The sequence below is a fragment of the Castanea sativa genome, chromosome 4 (genome assembly GCF_040712315.1).
Source record: "Castanea sativa cultivar Marrone di Chiusa Pesio chromosome 4, ASM4071231v1".
Taxonomy (NCBI): domain Eukaryota; kingdom Viridiplantae; phylum Streptophyta; class Magnoliopsida; order Fagales; family Fagaceae; genus Castanea; species Castanea sativa.
Genome location: NC_134016.1, coordinates 30,460,163 through 30,480,639, shown reverse-complemented (window position 1 = coordinate 30,480,639; position 20,477 = coordinate 30,460,163). Strand labels below are relative to the sequence as shown.

General features: G+C 37.6%; 1 protein-coding gene and 1 pseudogene across 1 annotated transcript; one reads left to right on the top strand and one right to left on the bottom strand.

The window, feature by feature from the left end:
* Window positions 1–466: 466 nt before the first annotated feature.
* Window positions 467–1,009, bottom strand: LOC142632701 (uncharacterized). Its single transcript, XM_075807061.1, has one exon. It carries the CDS (start codon window positions 1,007–1,009, stop codon window positions 467–469), a length of 543 nt encoding a protein of 180 aa, XP_075663176.1.
* A 6,181-nt stretch (window positions 1,010–7,190) lies between these two features.
* Window positions 7,191–20,477, top strand: part of LOC142632700 (cytochrome P450 CYP736A12-like) — a 31,212-nt pseudogene continuing 17,925 nt past the window's right edge.

The following is a 20,477-nucleotide window of genomic DNA, read 5'->3' as shown; positions in this document are numbered from 1 at the left end:
CATGCAGCCTTTCTATATTGTTCTTCCTTCGTCTTTGGCTTGCTCTTTGGTGGAAAAATTTTGTGTTTTTATCCCTCGCTTGTAGCCAAATAGACCTTGATCTTTGTCGCCAAAAAACATCCTCATGATGTAGTAGTTCTCTTATCTCCTTCTTTACCCCATTTATTCTTTCCATATTTTGCCCAAAACCTCCACGTATCAAGTCAGCCAACTCTTCCTGCTTGGCATCCAACATGGTTCTAGTATTTCCAAAGGTTCGCCTACTCCATGCTATAAGATCCACCTGGCACTTTTTTATTTTTTCAAAGAGGCAATACATTGGACTGCCACATGGTTGAGCTTGACTCTATGATTCCCGAATTATGTTTTCGCAATCAGGATGTGTCACCCACTTCTCCTCAAAACATTGGATTTGGCAAAGTGGCATTGACGGTAGGTTTCTGGAACCAAGTCCAACAATATTGGGTCATGATCGGAATAAGACACGGCAAGGTGGTGCTATGGCCTTAGGAAACATATTTTTCCACTCCAGTGTGGCAACAAACCTATCCAATCTCTCCTCCACAAACGTTGCCCTATGCTGACCATTCCTCCAAGTGAACCGATAGCCCCTAAAACCAAGATCAACTAGCCCACATTGAAGAAGAGTGTGCTGAAATGCTAACATAGCTGTTACTTGTTTAGGATTGCCACCCTTTTTCTCATCGGAGGACAAAATCTCGTTAAAGTTTCCTAGGCATAACCATGGTAATGTCCCACGTGCATTGAGGTGTCGTATAAGCCTCCAAGTTTCAACCTTTCGCTCCTCCTCTGGACGTCCACAAACCCCAGTTAACCTCCATGAAGGTGAGTTTTGTGTACATATATTGGCATCTATGTGGTTCAGAGAATAGGTTTGTGTGTCGGCAACCACCTCGGTAGCCCATATCAAAGCCAAACCTCCTTTTCTTCCTTCACTTGATACAGGTAGCATGGAGGGGTAGCCCAACTCAGTATTCATAGGTTCCATCTCACAAATAGACAACTTTGTTTCCATGAGAAACAAAATTATGGGAGCTTTCTGCCTCACCAATTCGGTGAGAACTTCAACTACTTGGCAGTTCCCAAGCCTTCGGCAGTTCCAACTTGGGACGATTATTGTGATCGGCGAGGCTGAGCATCAGCCTCCACTGTTGATAATTCAGTTTGAAGTTTGCTTTCCTTGAACTTGCATCGCTTGGCTTCATCAATCCCATGGTTGCTGTCATGTTGTTTTTTCGTGCTCGCTTTCACTAGGCTAGACTGTGAAGACTCAGTTTGTCTTTTGGTTGGGAGGGGTGTGATTTTTTTTCCGCATGGATTTTGTATTTGGCTTTATAAGTTGGTCACATGAGGGGTCACATGAGGGTGGTGAGTCTAGGGTTTGAGGTTTATTTTGGTTTGCGCCGTAGCTGATTGGGACTGGGAATAGGTTATTGGCATGATTTTTGGTGGCAGTTAATGGGTGCTTCAATTGTTGTTGGTCCAAGGTTGCCTAATTCGGGCTGTCCAGCTGTGACTGTGTTGTTATGGCGTTATGGAATTTGGTTTTTATTGTATTTGAATTCAATAGGTGTGAAATGGGTGCATGAAGTGTGGCCAGCTGTGATGACATGGTTGGAGTATTATGGGAGTTCCTGGGACGTGATTGGGCCATTATTGGACGTGATTGGGTTTGCGGAGAATCTGGAATTGTAGTAAAGTTTCCCTGTTTCGGTGAAAAATCGGGCTCCATATGCGTATCGGGTTTAGGCAAAGATGGTGTTGTGGTATTTTGAGGTTTTGGTCGTTGGTTTCAGTTGGCATGGTACCGTCCCCCATTGGTTTCAACTTGTCTCCCCCTCGTTCATGCTCTGGGCCATTCCCCATAAGGTTGGCCTCCATCCTCGGTGTTAATCGGTGACTGGCACTCTTATAGCTCATGGTCGATCCATCCGCAGTTGAAACACCTCCCCACCAAATGTTCATATCTGAATGCCACTCGTGTCATCTCACCTTTCGGGCTAATCACCGGGCCTCCCCGCCGGAGTGGTTTATCAAGTAGGACCTCCACTCGGATCCGCAGGAAACGGGATTAGTCTGAGTTGAACGCTATACAATCTGCTTCCACTAGCTTGCCTATGCTCCTACCAATGTCACTCCCTACTTCTTCGTTAATGATATCAAACAGTAGACCCCACACTTGAATCCAAAAAGGTTGCTTCAAAAATGTTACTGACCTGACGGACATCCCTTTTTTGCATCTTCGCAAAGCCAAGAGATGGTTGTCGAAACACCAGGGTCCATTGTTCCAAACCCACATCAGTTGGCTCTCCATCGAGAATTTGAACTGTAATAGCCCCTCACCCACTTCAATTATCTTCATATCGTCACCAAGCTGCCACATGGATTGCAGCAAATTTTTTGCAGCTCGTAGGTTGATTTGTTTCGGTGTGAGAAATCACCCTACAAGGCTTAGGGAAAACTCCTCTAAAATTTCGTCTCTCTTCATTGATTAGATTTTTATAGCCTTATCTTCATCCATTGTGAGCTTCATGTTTTGTATACGTTTGAGAACCTCAAATTCTATGGTAAAGACCTGAATTTGTCTTTTTAGTATCTAGACAGACTAAACTTCTAGTGGACACACTCTTAGGCTTCCCACGTTTGAGGAAGAAAAAGAGAAGGAAGTAGAGCTTACACTATGTGAGAAGTAAAGCTCACCCTAAGTGAGAAAAAATTGCAAGTATAGCAACTGTTGGAAGAAACCACAAGAAATAAGTTGTTTTTGCATGAGCGCATATGAATGAAGACCAATACCCTTCGAGTGTATAAGCTTGTGTTGTACCTAGCCATATCAAAAGCAGCAAAAATGGGATATGATTTTATGTTATGTCAAGGAGATGCTTTGAAGGTAGTTGTGTAGTAATTTGTCTTTCAATTTCCTTTTGATTTAGTTCAAGATCAAGCCAACAGCCTTCGATGTCAAATCAAACACATCCGATCATACATCTAACTTGGAGACATCATGGCATTATTCAAGATCAAATTTTCATGGCCTCTTGAATAGTAAAACACTGTAGAAACAAATCAAATGAGTTTATTGTATTCTTATATTGTAAAAAAAAAAATTGTATCTACTTTCTTACAAAAAAAAAAAAATCAATACATGCTATTCATTTGTTATATAATTTCGTTACCTAGTAATTTATCTTTTAAAAAATTTATGTGTATAAGTTGTTGTCTTGCAGAACTGCTCTTACACTTCTAAATTGGTCCATTGAGCATCTGGGTTGCAGCCTTGCAAGAGGTAGATATATTCTTACTTCATTCTCTGATGGTTTGTAACTTATACATTTAGAGAAGTTAATTTTATTACACACAGTGACCAGATGTACTATATTTTGTAATTGTTTGGGATTGATCACCATCTAATCCCAAGCAATAAATGCTAAAGTGAGGAAAAAAAAAAGAAAAAGAAAAAAAGAAACGACCCGTAATACATAAAAGCTTTTTTTTTTTTGATAAAAAATTTATTTAATTTATTTTTGATAAGACATAAAAAGTTGTTTGTCTGTTTGTATTTTTTGTTTTGTTTTTGAGAGTAACGTAGAAAACTATTTGTTACAGGAGAGTAAAAGAGGACATCCATAGTGTAGTTTGGCAATTAGTCAGGATTTGGGTTAAGTCATAAATGAGTCAGGTATATAATTACCTACTTTATTTATTTATGACCCATTTAAAAAAAATATGAAAAAATTACACTTTCTCACCTTAAACTATACCCTAGATTATACTTTGCACTCTAAACTATTCGATTGCACGCTTTGCACCCTAAATTATGACCTTTGTTCCACTTTGCACCCCAAAGTTAGTTTTATTGTTAAGTTAGATGGAAATTTGTAACACATGACTTGTACATGATTTTTGCTTAAGTGACACATAGTTTAAAGACAAAAACACCATCTTTCCAATCAATTAAAAACAAAATATCTCTCTCATGTGCGTAGCATCTCCTCCTCCCCAAATCAATATCTATCTAAATTCCCAATAGCTCTCATGCGTCAACTCCTCTCCTTTCTCTCATTGTTCAGTTGCTCCACTAAGTAAAATAATGCTAAGTGCAAAAAATGGAAAACTACGTCAAGTTTGAAAAAAAAAAAACTATCTAAAACATTAAGTCCAAATATAGTTTGGGGAATAATATAAGGTAAACAAGACTAATATGAACTTTTAAAGAAGTATGTCAAGATTGAATCCATTCAAATTTTTATTTTAATATATTATAGATTTTTACTGTGTTATACGTATGCTTTGACCCATCACTAAAGAAAGCCATACATATATCTCATATGGTAGGCTCGGACTGGTGTTTTTTATTTTTATTTTTATTTATTTTATTTTATTTTTTTTTTCCAGAAGTTGGTTGTATGTGTTTGCATTAATTATCTCTCAGATTTTATTATAATTATCTGTATTCAAAACAAACAAAAATATGTCAAGATGATGACCATCATGTTTTAGAGGAGCAATTGAAGAATTTCAAAATAAGAGAAGAGCTGTTGGCGGAGAGAGAGGGGAAGAGCTGCTGCTGGGCACGCGTGAGAACTATTGGGGATTTAAGGTTAGATAGAATTTGAATTGGGAAGGAGAAGATGCTGGTACGTGAGAGAGCTTTTGTCTTTAATTGATTGGAAATAGGGTGTTTTCGTCTTTAAACTATGTGCCACCTAACTAAAAATCACATGCAAGTCATGTGTTATAAATTTCCACCTAACTTAACAGTAAAACTAACTTTGAGGGTGCAAAACGTGCAATCGAATAGTTTCGGATGCAAAGTGTAATCTAGGGTATAGTTTAGGGTAGTAAAGTGTAATTTTCCCAAAATTTTTTTAATACCTATTATCTATCCAACTCATTTAATCTACAACCCGCCCATTTAATCCATTATAAAATTCATTTTTAGCAATTCAACTAGAAATTCCCTCACCCATGAAAAATTTTCTCATCCATACTATGCAAATCATTCAATTTTTTTTTTCCTCAGCAAAACTAATTCACTTTTCCCCCAAAACATAAGAACATTGAAACTGAAACTAACCTGCAGATTTCCTGTTCTCCTAACTTTTCTTGGCAACCAAATAGAAGATAGGTAAAAGAATATTAATTAATAATCATAAGAATTGAGGAATTATTCTCTAGTCCTTGTCCACCTTGATCTGAAATGTACAAAAACTTTAAATCACATAAACCTATAAGGAGGTTTATAATACTCTCACTATTGTTAATGTCTTTTCATAAAATAATTTTTTTCAAGATTCTTCTATTTTAAAAATCATTATGAAGTTTCATCTATTTAAATTTTATATAAGAGACATTTAATATTGCATGACTATGAGAAATTTCATCAAATATATGGCATGCAACATTGACAAAAAATGAAGAAGATGATATTCTAGACAGATTGGTCTCAAATTGGGCTAGTAAAAATAAATACAGTGTGTGTGACAAATTGGAGAAAAAATGGGTAAAAGAACTTGAAAATAGAAATGTGTGTGAAAAATTGGGGAAAAAGTGCTCAAAGAACTTGAAAATAACGGGTAAAAAAAGAACATACTGAAAAAAAAAAAAATAAAGAAAGAAAAATGTTTCAAATACAGATTTATAAATTTTTTTAAAAACACCATTATCATCTAGAGTCCTCTTTTTACAGTAGCGTGTATACACCCAAACACCCAAAATTAAACCATTCTAATCTAAAGTCCATAATAAAAACCAAATCTTACCCAAAAATGAAGAAATATGTGAAAGAAATTACCCAGTGCACGTTCATTGATGAAATATGTGAAAGAAATTAAAGATGAGGTTGAAATAGAAGGGGTATTTTACACAAATATTTGATGTGTTTCTAGAATATAAGAACTTGTTCATGAGTTAGAAAACCAAAATAGAAAAGATACATTGACATACACATACTGCAAAGCAAGAGCAAATTTGAGTAGAGCAAATAGAAAAAATGATGATATTGGTGAAAAGAAGATTAACACATAATTCAAAGAATTGGAGAATTGAGGAAGAAACAATTTGAGTTTGAAACCAACGTGAGTGTACTGAGAGTGTGGTCCTATTTTGTAGATAGTGTTTTACGTGAGAGTTAAAAAAGTATTTTTACCAAGTTTTGCCCCTACTTAATCATAGGTTGTAGGAGTATTTTGGAACAAAAAAAAAAAAAATCCGGTCAAAACTGGAGAAGCCCTTTAAATAGTAGTACATATTACCTATGTAGGTTTTATCCATTTAACCCAAATATTTAATTGGGTTGGATTAAGATTTACCCAAATTAAGTGGGTTATAAGTGGGTTAATGGGTTTGGGTAAAAATTGCCAACCCTAGTCAACATATAAGTAACCTAATAAACAAAAAAATAAATAAAAAAGTAGTAGTATTAAATGGTGGTGAAGGAAAGCTTAAGGCTACTTTGATCTCAATGTCCTCCATCCATGGATTCATGTGGGACTAGTTAAGTAGTAATGGTACAACAGTCAATAGCCTTAAGCTTTTTTGACTCTTCTAGCATTCCACTTTTCCATCATAAACAAGAGAGAAGTCTCCATTTTTCCTCTTCCATTTTTCATTATTCCTCTTTTCTACACAACCAAACTATTAAGGTTTGTTTGGATTGGATGAGTAAAGTAGAGTAGATTTGAACAAAAATTAATCTATTTTTAGCAAACTCTACTCTACTTTCTTCCACTCCCTCTCAATCTAAATGGGCCATTAGTCTGGCTTCTAAGTTGAATAGAAAATTATTTGGTCTAAACGCTCCTAGTGACATATTTTCTCGTCAAAGGATATTTCCCAAATGGCTGGTGTTTCTGTTAGAAATACATTCCTAGATACGTGTTATCTTAGAATTTGAAATATAAATATTTAGAGAAGAGGCAGAAGCTGTATGGAGAAGCAAAATCGAAGAGCACATCCCTTTCCCATGTTGCTCATCAAAAAAGCTGTATGGAGAAGCAAACATCATTTTTTTTATGACTGCTTTCATGCAACGTCATGTAAAAAATTTCGTGCCCTAAAAGTTGTGTCATGGTGTGGATTTTCCAGACTCTCAAAGAGCATATAATCGCCAAATATATCTTGCCCCTTCCCTATAGTCCCAACATCTCTCCCTTCCTCTTCCCAACTCAATTTCTAACATGTCTTCACTAAAATTATCCATTCTCCTACTAGTCCTTGGATCCTTATGGACATTCATACATATCCTATCACGGCCAAAGGACTCCAAAAATGAGTGTAAACTCCCACCAGGTCCTCGAACCTTACTGATCATTGCTAACCTTCACATTCCTGGTACTCTCCCACACCGTGCCCTCCATAGCTTAGCCAAAAAATATGGACCCATCATGTCATTACGGCTTGGCCATGTGACAACTATTGTGGTCTCATCTCAAGTTGCTGAACTATTTTTAAAGGCGCATGTGACACCACTTTTGCAAGCAGACCTAAACCCAAGCCTCTGAGTACACGTCATATGGTACCAAGGGCATGGCTTTCACCGAGTAATGTATGGTTTAAATTGGTGCAAAATGCTCTAGCCACAAACTATTTCACAATATTTTTACAAACTATTGATATGACAAATTCTTATTGGTTCTTATTTGCATTACAGAAAAAGCTATTTATAGTGGCGTTCATAAAAAATGCTGCTATAGGCTTATCTATAGCCATGCTTTGAGGGCTCTATAGTGGCATTTTAAAACACTGGGTCTATAGTAATGTTTGCAAGGGCCTATAGTAGCGTTTTAAAAATCCTACTATAGATCCTAAATCTTACAAGGGCCTATAGCAGCATTTTATAAATGCCACTATAGATCTAGGGAAAAAAAAAAGCCCGACCCCATTTTTTTTAGGACCTATAGTGCTGTTTACGGTATTTATAAATGCCACTATAAGTCTTGGGTCATACAAGGGCCTATAGTGGCATTTATGGGTCTTTAAAAAAAAAAAAAAAACCCATCCCAAATAAAAATTAAAAATTAAAAAGGGACCTATAGTGGGGTTCATGAACGCCACTATAGGTTGCATGGGCTTATAATGGCGTTCATGAATGCCACTATAGGTCCTTTTTTATTTATTTATTTTTTTCATTTGGCTTTTTTTAATGGACCTTTAGTAGCATTCATGAACGTCACTATAGGCTCTTGTAAGGCCCATGACCTATAGTGGCGTTTATGAACGACACCATTGATACTTAAAAAAAAAAGCCCAATAAAAAAATTGAATTTAAAATAGGACCTATAGCATTCATGAATGCCATTATAGATCCTAGGTCTTACAATGGCCTATAGAATGCCACTATAGGTCCTAGGTTTGCATGGGCTTGTAGTGGTGTTCATGAACATCACTATAGATCTATTAAAAAAAAAGCCATTTGAAAAAAAAAATTAAAAATTAAAAAAGGACACCACTATAGGCTCTTGTTGGTCCTAGGTCTTACATGGGCCTATAATGGCATTTTTGAACACCACTATAGATTCTTAAAAAAAAAAAAAGCCCAACCAAAAAATAAATTAAAATTAAAATAGGACCTATAGTGCCATTTATGAATGCCACGATAGATCCATTAAAAAAAAGCCAACATAAAGAAATTAAAATTAAAAAATGACCTATTTAAAAAAAAAAATAGTCCAGCCAAAAAAAAAAAAAAATTTAAAAAGGACCTATAGTGGCCCATTTTAAATTTTTTGTAAAATTATTTTCCCGGTTGGTTTATTTTTTTAATTAAAATAAGGGACTTTGTATTCCAACTTTCAAATTTCAATCCATTATATAGGTTGACAGTTTCTCAAAAAAAAAAAAAAAATCCATTAAACTAATTTCTCAAATATTTAATTAGGGGTTTCAATTAAAGGTTGTTCTTCCCAATTTGGTCAGATTTTAATCGAAGTGAGAAGATAAAACAAAACATGGGTTTTTAGGCATTAGATTCTTATACCTCTTGAGCAAATTGCAATGAAACTCGTTTGATCAAGTTTCTATATAACATTAACTGAATTATTTCCATAAAATAATTTTAGTTACCGTGCCATAACAGAAATACTTGGGCTATGATCTATATTACGTAATTGGTGTTGTGGAGGTAGATGTTACAACTGTGGTCCCTAATAATTATTTACTTTTTAGTGACCCTACCCATGGGAGCAATACATGGATGTGACCCTTCTAGTGCTATTGAATACATAGGACATGACATCTTTAATATACATGTATTTGTGACATTTTCATATTACGAGATATTCGTATATGGTTTGAGTAATCATTTTCATATATTCAATTACCACATTTTCTCTTTGTTTCGCCATAATTTTTACATTGAGATCTATTGAATTCATTGACTTGTTGCTAGCCACCCTTGTTGATATATTCTATTTGTTTCTTGTTAAGTACGTGAATTTGAAACTTTTTTTTTTTGCTATTTAGCTCATTACTTGTTGTTCCAATAATTTTTTCACATTAATTGCAGAGTTATAGTGGTAAAAGGTTGTTGGGAGATGATTGCTTCGCTATAGATGGACAACTATTATCATTGTAAGCAATCAGTTGTTATTGAAGAATTTTCTTATGCATAATTCTAAATTTTGAATTAAAAAATGGTTTGCATATTGTGTGGGCCTTTTTGGAAATGTTGGGCTGGGCCGCTTGCCGCTACACTAGGCCCAAAGATTTCTTGATCGAGGAGTTGGGACCGGTCTAAGAGCAAAACTCCTTGGTCCGGCTTGTGCGCAAACAATGTCCCTGTTGATCAGGCTTTGATGACATGCCCATGGCAGGCAGAATTGTTACGTTAACTATGGCAGACAGATATAATAAAGATAATAATAATAAATTCCTTTATGATTCAGACAGAAGTAAGTAATGGGCTTTGATAAGGAATGCCCATTTTATGAAAACAACAACAATATAATAGGTATTGAATGAATAACAACAAGCTTAAAGGAAATGAATGTCAGTCTGCCGCATTAAGTTATGTTGCCAAGCCTAAGTTAAGAAGGGGAATCACCTCTTCAATGTGATTAACCTCTCTAGAGGAGAAATTAACTGCTTTGAAGGGGCGGGTCTGAATGACTTGTGTTTAAAGAGGTCTTTTTCCGTTACTAGAGAGCATGGGTTGGAGAGGGAGAGGGAGATTGACCCATTCGGTGCATGCCTAGTGCTTTATTCTCTTTGTTCTATCTTTGTTTCCCTCCTTCCTTCCTTTCTATTCTCTCTTAATTCTTTCTTTCTTTTTTTCTTTGGTTTTCTTTTTACTCTTGCTATCTTTTAGTTCTGGTCGTTATCCCTTAGAGGTCGCCCCCCCACCGTGCACAACAAAGGCCCTTTATATAGTGTCAGCCGTGCTTGGCTTTTACGATTTTAGCTCTTAACCATTTTTGTCTAGTGTGGGTGTCCTTGCCGACCATCACTGATTGGTCAGTCACCCAGCCAGCGCTACTTACCACTGGCCGCGCCACTCCACCTTACCAGACAAAGGAGGCTTTTTTGTTTGCTTGCTTGCCGTGGCACTTTTACCTACCATGGTGTAAGTACTCTCCTTCTCTCCGTCCCTCATGGCATGCACCTAGTGGTTCCAACTCAGTTTTGCCTCTTTTGGGTGGTATGTCATCCCAACAGGACATTGCGTCCAAAAGAGCTTGAGCAGGAAACACGAAAATGGGTTTTTCCCCCCTCCCCACCGCCAGACCATACCCCCTTACCTCTGACCCATGACCTCACCATTTCCTATATTGGCTGGGTACAGGCTGGTGGTGTTTGGGACTCGCGTGTGCCTTGCCTCCATGCTCGTTTAAATTCTGCCCACTGCTCATGTGTCTGCCGCAGTCTGAGGGTCAACTTGTCTAGTCTGCCGCTCATCTTTGGCTTCTTATGGCGTTGACTGCTTCCCCTGACTTCTCATTTATGGCTTGCTTCTTTTATGGGCTGAGTCTTGCCCGATTGTGGGCTGCTCCATACTTTTATTCCCAGCCCTTGTTATTTGTTTCCTGCCACACCATTCTGTTATGCCTGCCGTGAGGTTTGCTTGACCTAGGGCCACTGGGCCGCTGGGCCTCTTTGGGCTTTACTATCCATTTCTTCTCTGATGGCCCAATAAACTTATTGGGCCCTTTACTACTTGCAGGCTCCCTCGTCCCACCTACTTTCCTTTGGGCATCCTTGGCCCATTTACTTTCTTGGGGCATCCTTGACCCTTTTCAATTCTATGCTTCTCATGGGCTTTTACTAACTCCTTGGGTTTCCTTGGCCCAAGTGCTTCTTACTTCATTCTTGGGGCTCATGGATCTTCCATTGCCCTTTACTTTCTTTACTTACATTGTTTTGGGCTTGCTGTGACAACAGTGACCCATTCTCACTTTTTCTACATCCATACAGCCTATGGGTTTGTTATTTCTTTCTTTCAAGCCCTCTTAGGCCCATTTACTTCTTCAGGGTCCATTTACTTGCTTTATGGACCCATGATCTATTATTCCTACCACTTAGGCTTAATGGCATTTTCTATCCTTCTCTCTTCTACCCACGTCTTTGGGCTTTTCTTCCTGCTGGGCTTCTAAAAAAAATGAGCATCTACATTTAGCCCCCTAAGCATGTGAAATGCTTCTGCAGTTCATATGTGAATAAAGACTTTCCTATCTCTTATGTTTTCTTCTTCTTCTTTTTTTCCTTCGCGGGCTTTTTCGAAAAGTGGACCCCAACTCATATATATATATATTTTTTTTCTTTTCCTACCGTGAACAGTGTTGTCTCGTCGAATTTCCCAGTTTAGCAGTTATTCTGAAACTCAACCTCCGCTTCATTAACTTCTTCCCTTGTCCGCTGACTGACCCATCGCATCCCTTCGCACCCTTCCCCATGGCGCAGGTATTTAAGACTGAGTCTTTTCAGATTTCAGGCACAAACACCTTTCTCTCTTCTCTTTTATTCTTTGTGTCTTCCTTTCCAATCATCACAAATCGTCTCCCCCGACCAACTGATATACCACGACACCGACTAAAGGTCAAACCTCTTCCAGCCATAAGGGAAAAGAGGTCGTTGACGTATTGGAAAAACTGGTTTTGTATCTCATACAAAACACATAGCGAACATTATTTTTATTAAAATTGTGTGCCCTTAAATCCTATTGTATGATGCTATGTATGACATTATGTATAACTTAATGTTATAATAAATAAAGTTGTTTTAATATTATCTAAAATAATGGTAACATGAATATTTGGACATTATTATATAGTCTATGAGATGCATAGTATGTGATTTAGTCATAGAAGAGGCTGAATCGGAAGAATTTGCTAACTCAATTATTTGTAAAATTATAGGAGGTCAAACAATTCTCCCAATTATTTATAAATTCTCGGAATCGTGTCTTGTCTAGCTTTCTGGATCCCGCAATGTGCCCGATTGCATCCGCCAAAGTTTGGCTTTTTCCGATGCTTCCCAGCAGCACCAAAACACACTGGACACTCAGTATGGGTGTGGTAAGTGTTTCAGCTATCAACCTCTCAATAATTTAGAAATGGAGAGGTAAGAGTAGAGGAAAACCACAATGGATGGTGTGTAGAGTTGTGGGTATGACAATCTCACACTCTCAAGGGTTGAGACTAGGGTTTTCTCTTCTGAAAAGGTCTCTACTCAATATTTGGGTAATGATGGTATATATAGTGTGATTGAGAATGTAGTGGAGCAGATAGAACAAAACAACAAAACAGACTGTTTCGCGGGTATCTCGTGGGAAGGCCTTACTCGCGAGACACTCGCGAAAACCAGCTGTCACCATTTGTCATGACTCTTCACATTCCAGTCATGTGCAGGGCACATGCATCATTTCGCGGGATGCTTAGTCGCGAGCTACCCGCGAGAAAACTTCTGTCTTCACATGCTTGAGTCTTCACACTCTCTTTCTATCACACAACCCTTACAATAAAATCTCACATAAAGTACAGGGTATAACAGATTGAACAAAATTACAATCAAATTTGGCACGGAATTAAAGCCAACACAAAACAGTTGTAAATCACAACTTTACAATCTCCCCCTTTGGCTATTCCAAGACAAAACACCCTATAACAGATTTTAGACTTAACGTGAGTTTGGGAATAGTGTCAAAACTCACTCACACTTAATCTAGAAGCTGTGAAGCACTTGCACGAATACACCCATATCTTGAAACACTCGCACACAAACAAAACTTTCATTAAGCTTATGACAAGTTGAATACAAGGTACGTATATGAGCAAGTATAATGCGATCAAGATAAACAAGATATAAGCTATGAAGCATAACTTGATCATATAAGAACAGTCATCACGGAATGACTACAATGATCATTTAACTAGTAAACGATCATTCAGACACACAATGCAATTAGGTGCAAAGCAAGAATTAATTGCATGTCCAAAACACTCAACCAATGCAAAATACTAAAGTATTTGCATTAAGGATACATGATCCAACAAGGGCACAAGAGTGTAGTACTCAAGATAAACTATAAGTACAAAAACTATGCTACAAAGCAAAGATATAAACACAAAGTACTGAATATAAACTGAATTTAAATCAAAGTACTTAAAGCTTTAAAAGAAAGCAATGTAAGAGAAAAGAGTTCTAGACTATGGCATAAGCAAATAAACTACTAAACCATAAAAAAAATAACCAAAAGTCTAAGTCTCTATGTATCTCCCCCTCAAAATGTGCTACTCCCCCTCAAAATTTTCTCCCCATTTTTGACTAGAATGGCCAAAGGAGCTAGAACTGATCGGATTTAGAGTCGGATCCATGAGCCGTCAACATATCCTCGATCTGTGATGATAGGGCAGTGATTTGACCTTGGAGATAAGTAAATTGTTCCGTGGCATGTTGCACATGAGACTCAAGCATGCCATATATCTAATCAACTGTGGTAAGAAGGTGATCAAGACGATCGGATCCTCATGTGGGTGCTGAAGAAGATGGTTGTGTTGAAGGTTCTGGGGCAGAAGTGAAGCAATTAATCTCATCGTCTGTGTTACCACCTTCATCTTAAACAACAACCCTTGGAATTTGAGATGTGCCGGTCTTTAATCCTTTGATGTGAGCTGTGCTTTGAGTCACTGTGTGACCACCAATAGGATAATCCCTCTAAACCACAGTGAGACCACTTGGAAGTTTGAGCCTTGTTTTTGCAATTAGACCCATTATAATTTAGGGAAATGGAAGAACTGTTCTGGAGTTTTGCTTCACAATGCTCTTCTTCAAAAGAAGGAGGATGTGTCCACATATATCAATCTCTTTATGAGTGAAGAGATCGAATAGGAAGATGGTCCTTGGCTTGGATAGTGTTGTCAAGTTGGTGACTGGGTATAAGTTGTTGATCATCACATGATCAAGGGTTCTCATCTTTGGAGTGAATTCGATCATGTTTATGGAGGTTTTCTTAGAAGTACCACCAAGTATCCTTATCATCTCCTCAATAGAGCCCAATCTTTCATCATATTGCATCGTGATTGGTTGAGATGGAGGTCGAACTTCTAAAAACTCTAAATGTTGTCCCTAGTGATGACAAATTCCTTGTGACATACCCAGCAGTTGATATGATCCCCTTCAACACTAGCATTGGAGAAAAACTCTCTGATAATCTCTGAGTACACTACTCCACTTGGATTCAGCAGTTTTGTCCATGTCCTGTCCTTGAACACTTCAGGTATGAAAGTGTCCGCAAGAGTCTCTAACTATACAACCCTTTCCATGATGATAGTTGCGTCTTTGTAGAAGTCATTGTACTTCATGTCTGCCTTAATAGATTTGAAGTTGTTAGAATCTATGCGAGCATGCTTGGAGGATGGTTTTTAGCAGCATGTTTGGTAGGAGACATTTGCACAATAGACATCAAGCACAAAAAGAGAAACAGAAACACAAAACAGACCACAAAACTTGATTAGATTCAAGTTAGTCCAAAACAAAACTAAAAACTTCTTAAAATAGAGTATAATAAACTCAAAACAACATGTTATATGTAATGAAACATGTAAACATAAACGCAATGCAAAAAAAAAAAAAAACATGACTGTGCATGTGTGTGCATGTGCTGATGCATAGTGTGTGCCTCGGTGATGCATGACATGGCATTGTGAGGCACACAATGGGTAAAGTGTGTAAAACACACACCCAATAATCAAAACATGTCAAGCATGGTTAATCAAGGGTAATCCCAAACATTGGAACTCATTTGAGCCTAAACCAACATAAAAATGTCACTTGGACATTTTGTTGAACACATAGCATGCAACACAATTCTACATGAATGAACAATGCATGAACACAAAGAAATTTGCCTAAATACATGCTTAAAATGCCATAAGGGGCCAACACAAACATAAACACAGCAAATGGGACTCAGCCCAATCAAAATTTTGAAGAAATTTTCATAAAAATTAGAATCCTAACCCATTTTTCAAAAATCCCCAATTTTTAAAACCCTAAGTTAAAAACTGCAGAAATCTAAGACAAAAGTGAAAACAATGTTTAGATAAACATACCTTGAAGTGATTTTGCAGAGATTTTTTGCTTGAAAGTGATGGGGTTTGAGTGAAAGAGAGTTTTGGGTTGAGAGGGGTTCGAGAGGCAAAGTGAGGGAAATGAAGTAGTTTGAAAAAATGTCACATCTGCTGCATAAAAACTGAAAACACGCGTTTTTTGTGGGTTAGAGAGTCGCGAGATTAGTCGCAAGACATATAGAGGCTTTTGCGAGAAGCTCTTAGTAGCGACACAGTCGCGGGACACTCGCGAAAGTTTCTGTGTAAACTTGAAAGTTTCTAGTTTTTGCCTAAAAACATTTCGCGAGTAGAGTTTAGTCACGAAATACTCGCGAGGCAGTAGCTAGACTCTCTAGATGAAAATGTGACTTTTTAATATCCCTTAAGCATTTTTCGCAGGTAGCTCTAAGTCGTGAGATACTCGTGAAAACGCTTTTGAACCAATTTTTTGAAGAAAACACAAAAATGCATTTAGAAACACAAACTTAAAGCACGAAAGCATAAAAACACTTTCAAAAACATATAAAAATGCTCAAAAATATTTTTGGTTTTGATCGACAAGCAATTGAGTATACGCATCACATTTGATCATGTACAATCACACAAATGAAATAAACATTCATTGAACAAAGTCTTGTGTGTTATATGTGAGTATCAAATGTGGAAAAGTCCTTAGTCTAGAGTGAAGCTTCAATGATCAATTCAATCAAGTCATACACAACTAGTACTAAGTCAAGTGGACTATCTCAATTATAGAAATGAACATATATGATCTCCCACATGAATGATTACAAAACTTTGAAGCTTTTCATTTGGCTCCATTAGAAAACATAACATATGATCATTTTGAACAAAGTACTTCTCATTTTGAGATCGATGCTTGAACTTTTGATGTTTAAACTTTGTGAATAAGCCTTTGGCTTTTTGAGGAACCATACATTTTAATACAAGTCGCTTTCCCTTTTTCCTAGTCAAATACTAGTATGTGCGACGGCTTTTGCAGCTCAATATCTCTTTTTGAGATTTGACATTTGATGAGCTCTTTAAGCAAAAACATAAAAACGTGGGAAAAGATAGAGGCACAAGTCTATGCATGTATCAAGACCAACAAGACTATTGACAAATCATTCATGACAAGCTTGAAGATCGATTTACAACAATCACACATAGATTTCGAGATTTGTCCCACAAAGAACGATGTGCATACAAAACAAGCTAAGCTCGTAAATGCACTACGCCATTAGTACGAAAGTACTAGGCCAAACTCATATGTGATATACACAACACAAGCGATCAAACTTTTTGAAAATTTTTCAATTTTTATGAGTTTTTGAATTTTTCAACACATTTAAAAAATAACACGAAAAGTAAGATCAACAAAGACAAAAACAAAAACAGCTAGCAGAAGAAACATGCTATGAATCGGAAGCAATGACACAAGAAGATTTTGCTTGATATGATGCATGAACCTATGAACCTAAACATGGAAGAATTGAATCATGGACATAGGAAATAAATCAAGCACGGGTACCCTTTTTCGCCTACACTTTTCGAGTGTTTTGGGTGAGAGCCTTGGATGGAGATGCACGACCAACATAACTTTCCAACCTCGAAGTGAAGCTAACAAGGCATAGAGAGATGTTCTTCAGCATTTCCATGATGTCTCCAATGAGATGTCCTTCAATTTCTCCCTTTGGTTTCTTCTTTGTGCTTTCTTGGCCACGCATGAAATCAGCTTTCTTGAGTGCATGAAGCTTGAAACAATTGGGTCTTGTGTGCCCTTAAACGCCACAATGATGACACACATGCTTCACTTGAGGCCCCTTCTGATTTTTGGGTAATGACTTCCCTTTACCTTTTGGTCTTACACCAATGGTTCTTTTCTCAGCAGTAGGGGTCTCAGTCTCAGTCACCACTTCTTTAAGTTTCTCAACACTCTTAGTTGATACGAACCTTACTTCCTTCTTTAGTTCACTGCTGGAGCTTCCTTCTCCGGTATAGCCTAAATCGGTCTTGTCATGTGAAGATTTTTGTGACAACAACACACTGTCAAGTTTCTTGGTGGAGATACGCTCAACCTTGACATTGACTTGGATTATCTTGAACTCTAGAAACTTGATCTTAGAGTAAGCTTCAACTAGCTCTCCCTTGAGTCCTTCTACTTCACATTTTGCTTCCTTGAGTTGCACAAGAGTACACTTATGCTCCTCTTCAATTTTCTTCATCTTTCTCACAGCATGGTTTGCAACCTTGGAAAATTTTCCACAATCTTCTAGCAAAGAGTCATATGCTTCTTGAAGATTGCTCTCTCCTTTAGTTTGGCATATATCTTCGTCTTCCGATTCTTCAACTTCCTCACCTTCTGAATGCTCACCAAGTTCATTTACCAAATTGCTCAAATCATCCTTAGATTCAACGGAAGTAATTGTCATGAAATCCCTATAATTTCCCTCACTGTCGCATTCTTCTTCTATGTTGAATTTGAGCTTTCAGAGTCATTAAGAGTAGTGGCAAACACCTTACCTTTCCCTCTCAAGTAGTTGGGACATTCTTTCTTAATGTGACCATGGTTGTTGCATTCAAAACACACAACTACTTGGGGAGATTGAGAGCCCTTCCCATCTTTCTTCATGAACTCCTTTGTACCATTGTTGGATGATGAGAACTTTCCTTTGCCAAAGGACTTTCCACTGTTCTTCATCTTCAAAAATTTTCGGAAGTTCTTTACAAGGAATGCAACTTCTTTCTTTACATCATCTTCTTCGGAAGAGTCGTCCATCCTCTCATTGATGGTTTTGAGTGCAAGCAATTTGCTTGGCTTATGAGAAGGCAGTCTGAGTTCATATGTTTGGAGAGATCCAATTAGCTCTTGAATCTTAATCTCATCCAAATCTTTGATTTCTTCTATAGCAGTAACCTTCACACGATAAATCTCCAGTAAGGACCTTAAGATCTTTCTCACCACCTTAGCATCCTCAATCTTTTCACCGAGATTGAGCTTGGCAATCACGATTTCGTTGAGCTTCCCATAGAATGAATCAAATGACTCATCATCACTCATCTTGAGCTCTTCAAATCGAGTGGTAAGCATTTGAAGTTTTGTGTCCTTGACCTTCTTGGTACCTTCGTAGGTAGTCTCAAGAATCATCCAAGCTTCCTTAACGGTCTTCACATGTGATATCCTGTGAAATTCATCAGTAGACACACCACAAAAAATTGCGTTAATTGCTTTGCTATTGGCATTTGCCAACGCAAGAGCTGTCTTGTCCTATTCGGACTTGGTTGTTGTGGGTCTAACATACCCATTCTCAATGAAATCCCATACAGACTCATCTATAGAGCAAAGAAATGACCTCATATGAACTTTCCAAAAGACTCATCTATAGAGCAAAGAAATGACCTTATATGTCTAATGGAATCCCATACAAGTGCACCCACTCTAATACCAATTGAAAGCTCGGAATTGTGTTAAAAACACAAGAACTGTTTAGACCCCAAAATAAAAATTACGGCTCGGTTAATTTTACTCTAACTTAAACTAAGTGCGGAATAAAGTAAATGCGAGTAAACAAACAAAACCGCTACTCTAAGCCATATTCAATAAATCACAACAGTATAATGAAAGCTAAAAGAGTAGGAAAGAGAGATGCAAACACAAGATAACACGCCGATATGTTATCGAAGAGGAAACTGATGAACTCGGCGAAAAACCTCTCCGCTGCCCTCCAAGCGGTAAATCAATCCATTAGACAATAAGTTGGGATACACGAATAGCAAAAGACCCTTCAAGCCTAGTCTACCCAATGCACCTAAGCCCTCCAAGCTCCTACTCCAACAAGGTTTCTCGGAACCGTGTCTTGTCTAGCTTTCTAGATCCCGTAATGCACCCGATTGCATCTGCCAAAGCTTGGCTTCTTCCAATGCTTCCCAGTAGCACCAAAACACACTAGGCACTCAGTATGGGTGTGGTAAGTTTTTGGGCTATCAACCTCTCAAGGATTTTGCTAGGACATATGTGTTTCACTTGTTTAGAACATATGTCATTCATTATTTATGTAATTGGCTAATCCTTTGTCAAAACACACTTTACTTGTAATTGGGTAGATTTAGGATGAAGTTAATGCTTCAAGAAACAAGGTTTCAAGATCAAGTGTTAAAGCCATGCAAGTCTGTCCAAGAAACAAGTTGAGAAGTGCTCTTCATTAAAGCTCGACAGCTAGCTCGACAGTTGCATCTATCGAGCTTTAAGAAGCTGTTCTAACCCCGAGGCTCGACAGCACCTCGACACCTGTAGCTGTCGAGATTTAAGAAAAAAGATTACAAGTTCTGTTTTAATTCTAATTCGTGGATGTGTCTTTGGGCCTTCTTTTCTCCTAACCCTAGACATATAAAAGGATTATTTTAAGGGCCGTTGAAGTGTGGCAAGTTGTACAAGCATTGAGAAATCCTTGTTCATGCAAATTTTAACTTAAGACGAAATTCTTGCCCTAGTTCATCTCTTTTGTGAAGAAGTTGCTATGTCTTTGCACTGTAGAGTTTTGTAACGAAGCATCTTCTTGATCTTCATTGTGTGGATGAATTGAAGAACTTTGCAGCCAATAAATCTTCTCTAGTTGGTGATTGAAGTCGCGTACTGGGATCTACGCAATTGGTTAGTCACGTACTTGGGAGCCGTGCATCGAACGGAGAAATTGTCACTACAGAACAAGTCCAATTGGGTATTGGGGTAAGGGTTTAGCTGTAGGTTGGTAAGGTACTTGGGATTCCTTTACTTATAACCGCTTGTTGTGATAATAATGGAGTTTCGGGAGTGGTGACCTTAAATTCACCCGGTGGAGTTTTTGCTGTGTAGGTTTTCCCCATTCATAAACAAATCACCGTGTCATTTAATTTCTGCTGCATACTTAGTTTAAT